This window comes from Neltuma alba, unplaced genomic scaffold, assembly GCF_004799145.2.
Source record: "Neltuma alba isolate B1F8T4 unplaced genomic scaffold, ASM479914v2 tig00004928_pilon, whole genome shotgun sequence".
Taxonomy (NCBI): Eukaryota; Viridiplantae; Streptophyta; class Magnoliopsida; order Fabales; family Fabaceae; genus Neltuma; species Neltuma alba.
The window spans coordinates 446,288-454,835 of NW_021633912.1; the positions used below are offsets into that span (position 1 = coordinate 446,288).

At 39.2% G+C, this 8,548-nt stretch overlaps 1 protein-coding gene across 1 annotated transcript; it reads right to left on the minus strand.

The window, feature by feature from the left end:
• Positions 1 to 2,073: 2,073 nt before the first annotated feature.
• On the minus strand, positions 2,074 to 5,698 carry LOC114746205 (leucine-rich repeat receptor-like protein kinase PXL1). Its single transcript, XM_028934415.1, has 2 exons — positions 2,755 to 5,698; positions 2,074 to 2,494 (listed from the first exon to the last, which is right to left on the minus strand). Exons 1-2 carry the CDS (start codon positions 5,399 to 5,401, stop codon positions 2,088 to 2,090), a joined length of 3,054 nt encoding a protein of 1,017 aa, XP_028790248.1. The 5' UTR covers positions 5,402 to 5,698; the 3' UTR covers positions 2,074 to 2,087.
• Between the last annotated feature and the right edge of the window lie 2,850 nt (positions 5,699 to 8,548).

Consider the following 8,548-nt stretch of genomic DNA (forward strand, 5'->3'; position numbering starts at 1 on the left):
TGATATTTGCATTAAAATATAATTATTAAGAAGAAGGTGTTACTCAGATTTATGTTCAATTGATAAAAGACAGTGCCTACATTAACAAGTCACAGTACTCTATTGGCAAGTCATAGTGCCACCATTGACAAGTTAGTGTGCCACCATTGACAACTGATAATCCGCTACAGCGTCTGACCATATCTGTCGCGGCACCCCCATGTTCCAAGGAGTTGCCATTCTGTGTAAGGCACCGGGGCACCTAATCATATCCGCCGCAGTGCCCAAACCTTTCGAGAAGTTATTCGGTGAACAACAAGTCACAGTGCTACCATTGACAAGTCAGTGTGCTACCATTGATAAGTCATAGTGCCACCATTGATAAATCATAGTGCTTCCATTGACAAGTCATAGTGCCATCATTAACACTTCATTAATAATAATTATATGTGACAATATAATCAAAATATAATATGACAGAGTAATTAAAAATATCATATGATACTAAAACAGGTTATGTAACTTGAATTCATATTGTTGACAACTTATATCAGCAAATTAATTGACAAGTTACAATGCTCCATTGACAAGTTATAATAAGTCTAATAACAATGTAGGGTGCGAATAATGACAATTAAAATGACAGCAGAATCTAACATGCCAAGTTACACTGAAACCATTAACAAGTAAATATGTTGTTTATGACAAGTGATTTTATGATTTCATATCAGTGATGATTGACTTTTAATAGCTATTCTATATCATATTATAAAAAATATATTAGTTTTGAGGAATTAGTAATATTGTATGACGTTGTATAACATTATGTAAGAAAAATCATATTTTTTTTAAATTTATATCAGTACATTAATTGACAACTGATGGTGCAGTGAGTGACAAGTGACGAAGCATGTATTGACAATGAAGGGTGCGGATAATGACAACAAACTATGCATCAGAATGTAATACACAGTTAACTTTCATTTACAACTTCATATACATGTAATTACACTGATTTTATAACCCCATTAAAAAAAACAAATAGTTGCATGTATCAAGTATTAAACTAATTATTTGTGTGTGTTGTGACATCTACCAAAAAAATTTATGTCACTTCTATTTATGAAAAAATTCTTTTGCCATCATTTGTCTAGGATCAAAGTGGCTTTTTTTTTGTTTTGCCTCATGTAACTACTCACCCTTCTTTGTTACCTGTTCTTCCTCTTTTTGTGACCTCTACCAATGAGTTAAGGGTACAGAAGGTCATGGCCTTTGTGTAAAAAATTTAAAAAATCAGTTAATGTAAATCTGTACAATGCTGTTATTATTGACAAGTCAAGGAGCTATATTGACAACTGTCGCGGCCCTATTGACAACATATTTTCCTATTTCGCAGTAAGGGTTTCTAATCACACCAACCTTCATCTTTCTCATCAGTTCCCCCTAAACCATGCCCAGACAGAGCAAACCCACCTTCAATCCACCCATAATATACCCAGAAACAGAACACCCACAATCACCCTACCCACCTATAATAAAACCCCAACTTGAATGACCAAACACACACCAAACCAAAAACACAAGCGATTTTTGCCAATGATTGACATTAATAGAGTGGATGAGATTTTCAGATGGGAATGAGGGAAGAAGCAGAATGAAGTTTGGGTTTTTTCTCTCTTGCTTCCTGCGTACTGAGTGTTCATTTTCAGACTGAAAAACAGGGCATTTCACCAGGGGCAGAGGCGTCATTTTGCAATTCATCAAATTGCACTGAAGTCCCTTTGGGACTTCAGAATCATTACCAAATTTCCTGGGACCTTTTTGTAGTATTTTGTGTTGCATGGGACCTCAATGTCATTTTCCCTTTATTTAATTGTATGACATCCTGGCATGAGATACTTAAAAAAGCGAGTGCAGGGAAGGCAGGCGGAGAAAATCTTTACAGATAAAATTTTTTCTTGAATTAGAGGGGGCCGCACCAACGAGCAAGATTAATTAGCACAAAAGCATGGGGTTACGAGCAAGATCAATTTGCGACGTTCTATTTATGGGAGAGTTTTTGTGTCACTAACTTATAAAGTTATTAACTTACAGATACAAACTAGTTGCTAGAGAAGGCTTATGATGGGAGAGGAGGTGAAGATTGGCTTTTCCTTGGTTTCTTCGTGTGTTCCATTTTGACAGGTGCTTTTTCTTCTGGGTTTTGCCTCTCCCAGCATGGTCACTATGTCCCTCATGGATGGTCTTTCCTTCGGAAGCTTTGCCGTACAGAGAAGCGCAATTCGGAGCACGAGAAGCATCTCTTCTTGGACATGCCTGCACCTACCCGCTATGGTGGGATCTAGTGCTTCTTCCAACCCTCCGTTGCTTCTTTTCTTTCTTACCCATGCAACTATGTCTCCACAGTCTTCGAATGACACGTCTAAAGGCTTTTTCCCTGTTATGAGCTCCAGAAGCACTACGCCGTAACTGTATATGTCGATTTTCTCGTCCACTTTCAGAGTATATCCATATTCTAAGAACCAACACAACAGCCGAGAAATTAATGTGAGCATAATGTTAATTTTCCTCATTACATTATAGGACCGCAGATTTCACACTAGTAAAAGACGAACATATTGAAAGCTAAGAAATTTTTAGGTTTGATTGGAACGTTATCCTTTTTTTTAAAAAAAAAGTGACAGAAGTAATTTGTGCGCGTTCAAGTCAAGAATTTATTCATCTATCTAGATCAAATTACGTTCCTCCGCCTTTTGATGATAATTTAATACTGACCTGGGGCGATGTACCCGTAAGATCCCGCCACCATTGAAACAGTCTCATTCTTGTGGATCAGCATTTTTGCTAATCCGAAATCTGCTATCCTCGCCTCCAGATTTGCGTCAAGGAGTATATTGTTGGACTTGATGTCTCTGTGAATAACTGTGGGGTGACAATCATGATGGAGGTAATGGAGGCCTTGTGCAACTCCAACTGCTACGTTATACCTGGAAACCCAATCTACCAGTAACCTTTCTCCTTGCTTTCCATGTAGTGCTGTCCCAAGATTCCCATTGGGCATGAACTCGTACACCATCATCACATCCCTTTCGTTGTGAACATACCCCAACAGCCTCACAATATTCCTATGCCTCAGTCTCCCCAGCAGATTCACTTCTTTCAACACATCATTACCATCTTCTATGTCTGCCCCTGACCTCCATAGTTTCTTCACTGCTACTGTTACATGAGGTCTATGAATTTCAGCTTTATACACAATGCCAGTGCCTCCCATGCCTATAATATTTGTTTCCTTAATGCATGTGAGAATCTCGCTGCTTGTGAAACTCATCCTTTGAAATGCTACTAATCTCCAAGGCCATTCTTCATTGCTGTTTTTGAACCAATCATGGACGAAACTGTTGTATAAGTACCATTTATTGTACAACCATCTGCCCCCAACATATGCAATGCCCAGAGACACAATTACTGAAATTCCTGTGATAAAACCAACCATAATATGCTTTGTGCGCGAGGTCCTTCGCTCGCTTCCCTGAATTGATCTCTGAGAACATGGAGGAAGAATGCCTCCGCAGAGGTTGGTGTTGTTTGTGAGATCGTTAGGATTTATGGTCATCAAAATACCATTGGAGGGCACTGGACCCTCGAGCTTGTTGTAGGATAGGTTGATCGTTTCAAGAGCTGGGGAGAGGCCAAGGTTTTCAGGTATCCGGCCGTAAAGTGCATTGTGGGAGAGATCAAGAGTGGCTAAGGTGGGCATGTTTGCAATTGATTTCGGGATTTCCCCAGTTAATTGGTTGTTCCCGAGGCTCAAATGGACTAGTTTTTGGCAAGAAGCAATGCTTTCTGGGATGTCTCCAGATATAAGGTTGTTTGAAAGATCCAGCACGGAGAGAGAGATGCAATCCTGGAACTCACCTGGTATATTGCCTCCCAAGTTGTTGTTGGATGCAATGAAGGTTTGAAGGGAGGGAATAGAGAGAATTCCAGAAGGTAGAGATGATTCAAGGTTGTTCCAGGATACATCAATGAAAGAAAGTGAAGCGGATGAAGTGATATCTATTGGAATTTGGCTGGTAAGATTATTCTTGGCCAATTCCAGCCTTTGAAGGTTTGGGAGTTTTCCGAAACCAATTGGAATAGTCCCAGATATAAGATTGTTATGAATGCGAACACGTGCCAGAGATGAACAATTTGAGATCCCGCTTGGAATGGAACCGGAGAAGGAATTACTGAAAAGTATCAGTTTGGTGAGATTTCCAGAAGCACACAAACCTCGCGGAATTTCTCCTGATAATGAGTTAGAAGACACATCCAACCACTCCAGTGGAGAGTTCTGTCCAAGGTTCGCCGGCAAAGGGCCTCGTAAAGAATTTTTCCATAGCTCAAGTACTTTTAATTTCTTCAGTTCCCCAAGCTTTTCTGGTACCAAACCTGTTAGTTTGTTTCTCATGACATTTAATAGCTGCAAGTTCTTCAGCTCAGCAATTTCCTCTGGGATCTTCCCTGAAATCTTGTTATCGGACAAGTCCAGATACTCCAATGACGTAATGTTGCCAATCTCAGGCGGAATCCTTCCTTCAAACTTGTTCTTGTACAAGAAAAGTGTATTAAGCCTTTTCAACTTACCCAATTGTGGTGGAATCTGTCCACTGAGACTACTCACAGCCAAATCAAGGTACTGGAGATTGGTGAGGTTGCCAAACTCTGAAGGGACCTCTCCTTCAAACTCATTGTACCCAAGAATTAGTGTCTCTAGAGAAGCAAGTTCTCCAAGTTCTCCTGGAATCCTCCCTGTAAAGTTATTCCCTGAAAGCCCAAGAAATTTGAGCTTCTGTAAATTCCTGAAACTAACGGGGACTGGACCTTCGAGGTAGCCCCCACGAAAATCAATGCTTTCGAGCAACGTTGCATTTCCAAGATCCTCTGGAAGAAAACCCAAAAAGTTATTACTTGACGCGTTAACTAGTCTCAATCCTGCGGCATTCCCAAGACCCGTAGGAAAGCTGCCAGTGAAGTAGTTCTGGCTCACATCAAAGCTCTTCAAGGAAGTGAGATTGGACAGTGATTTTGGCAATGAAGAAGCGAAATTGTTGCAACTTACGTTGAAAACAGACAGACTAGAAAGTGCTCGGATGTGGTCTGAAACACGACCACTAAGGTTCATGTTGGAGAGGTCGAGACTCTCTACGAAGCCTTTAGAGTTGCACCAAACCCCTGTCCAATTACAGTGGGGTGACCATGAACCGTTACGGCTCAGATTGGTTGGTGGCTGCCAATTCTTCAGATGCTTCATTGGATCAACGAGACTGGATTTGAATGAGAGAAGTGTTGACAATTCATCACTAAATGCAGATTGAGCTCCCTCGGCAAAAACAAGAGAGAGGCCAATGAAACAGTGGAATAAGAAGAAGGGCTGCATTTTAAGAGGGTCTTCGTTTTCCTGTGAGTTGGTTCCACTTAAAAGTATAGCATTTTGCAGAGCAGGGAACAGAGGAAGAAGATGGAGTGCTGGGAGTAAATATAACTAGAAGTTCTGAGAGACAGATTAATTTATAGTTAAAGGCAATGATAGACCAGTTTAATGGATCTACGTGGGCACTTGGGATCCGGACCTGCTAATCATGTGCAACTGATGACTGTCAATCTTTGGACTCATTGGAAATATCCTCGACATCATAACATGCACAGAATGTGTTCCAGAGCTGCTTGTTCTTATAATAAGGTCAACACAAGTGAGCCATTTATAACTGATTTTTAAATTTTAATCTTTTTTCCTTAACCCTTTCTTTTTCGTTTTTTCTCAGGCTTTATTATCAAACTTTCAGGGAGTATTCTCATATTTCTGCTGTATTGATGCAGAAATAACATCATATTACTCAGACGTTGTCTTTTTCCTTCATCATGATATCCGAGACAAAGCATTCCATATTAAGCACATCACTCCGTTCAACCCATAAATGCCCCATCTCAAAGTTACGTTGGTGAACCAAAGATGACCCCGTTTTGAGCGATCTGTTGGCCTTATTTACTATGGAGATAAAAAAAGAGACAGTTTGGAACTTTCTGTTTAAGTGTGACAGAAGAATAGTGCTTTAAGGGAATGTGTTTAGTAGCAATCATTGTCTGTGGCACCAAAGCCCATTCCCTATTATCAAGCAATTGCAATATCCCATTGCTTGGCCACCACATGGGCACATCTGGCTCTTGTGCAATTATTGTAGTACTGTTATCTTTCTTTTCATAAAAAAATTTGAGTGCGTAATGTGAGAGAAGATATTGAACTTTTCTTTTTCAATCAGAGGTTAATAATTTGATCCATAACCAATGAAAAGGGAAAGGCTGGATGCCATGTGAAACGGGAAACTTCCAGAGGGAGGAACTTGGTGCCCAACTACTCATTATTGGAAAATGGGAATGATTTTAGCAAAGGAAACTGGTTTCTATTATTTTCTGACCATTTGAGAATCAGAGAAATGTCCAAAGCTCAGGTGCCCCACATGGTTTTGTGCCAAAGTTGGGAGACCCACCACCGCTATTAATCATTTCCTCTATGGTGAATATTCTATATTCTAGTCGCCAACCACAGGTTGGCTTCGGTGCCCGACGGTCCTCATTTTTCAATCAAGCAGAAAATACAATAATTTCTCTTTACGTCTACAGTTATCAACAATCATTTTTAACGAATAATTATTCAGCCTTGTTTGAATTTTAACGGGGAAATTTTCAATGTTTATGAGTGAATATTACAAGCGAAGGAACGGATATTGCAAAGCTTGAAGGCTCAATCCTTTTTTTTTGGGTTTTGTTTTGCCATCAGACATTTAAGAATGTCATTTCTTTGGGCCGTGTCCATTGTAAAGTTCAATAAAGTAAGTGTAGAATTCGGGTTAATGGCATCTAAGCATTATCTTCTCAAATACTCTTCTGGTTCTATTTAGAAGATAGAGAGGAGAAATTTTTTTAATCCTATTTATAAGTCATTTTATTAAATTTTTTAGTATGGATGTACTATTTTTTCTTTTATTTATTATAATATAGATGTTTTTTTTAAAAGTGTATATATTAAATAGGGATAAAATTAAAAAATTGTTATATTTTAATAGAGAGTTAATGCAGTTTAAAGTTTTTTTTAGTTTGTGAAACATGTTGAAAGTACCTTATAAATAGGATTAGAGAAGTAAATATTAAGAGAATGACCTCTTTGTTCTTATTGACAAACAGGATGACAACTACGGAATTGGCATGGAAAGGAAAGCTTATTTTGCCGGTGTTTCCATTTATTTTACCGTTGTAGGTTTAAAAAAAAATCGTAGTTATGACTGAAAATCCTATATTTGTATCCATTTAAGTTGATATTTAGAACTGTGGCAAAAGAATTTTTATATTTAGAACTTATTTTTTTTAATAGGATTTTTTATGACCTCAAATGATAGGACTTAAATACAATTCTCTTTCGTCTTTGAATGTCTTCACCGTCAAAGGCACAAGACGATTGTTCGGGCTTTTTTTTCTTCTTCTTTTTGCTTGGATCCACCGACGAGGCAAAGCCCAAATATTGGGCTTCAGACGCGTGGTCAGGTGGCAGCGGGCTAACCCGGCCCATAAAAATACTAATCCAATTAAAGGGCCGGTTGGCCCAACAAATAGAAAATTTGGAGACGAAGAGGCACTTCTCTTTTATTGGATTCTGCAGGTGGTTCTGTTTCTAATTGACTTAATAATGGCAGTGATCTGATGCAACAATGATAATCACGGGCAGCAATTATTTAAAGAAAAGAAGGATAATTAGTGGGAATGGGATGAGTCACAAGCCAGTAGAAAACTTTAAAATGATCGGCTGGTTTATGCCCTCTTTTTGGTCGTAGGTGGGCGTCACTTTCCACCAGGTGGCCCACGATCCTCCTTCCTTCTTATCTAATCAACTCGATTTATATGATATTATCAAACCACGCAGTGGGAATTTTGGATGCTACCATCTGCACACTTAAATTACAATCATCCTTATCTTTAAGAGCCAGTCACCACCATTAAGCTTTTCACAAACATGCCCAAAAATTACAGGCCATGCCCCTCTTCCGCTGAACCTTCGCTTATCATAATCAAAGCAGGTTCATTGTTAGTATCAGATCAGTTTAATTTTAATAGACAGAACCCTCCGCAATGCAGAGAAGAAATTCTCGGCCGACACACCAGACAGCATTAATCATCGTATGGCATGTATTCACGTGTTATTATCAAAAGCCGTAGTTTTAATTCGGTGACTTGTGGTGAAATGATGCGGTTATAATAACTTGATGCGGCAAAACATAAAATATGCCCACTCCACTCGCCTCTATTGTGATTGTTTTCCCCTTTGGGTGATCGTCTTCAATTGATGCATGCATATTTAATTAGCATCCGCATGAGTCATCTTCCACAAATGTTGGACTACCTCTTCCTTCCTGCCTTCGACTGCGACCCACAACACTGATGTCTGTAAGTGGTGGCACTTTGCGCTATGTCCGTACGAAAGACAGCCAGGATCATGTGCTTTTGTTCTCTCAGCTGATGTGAAGTAAATAATCGT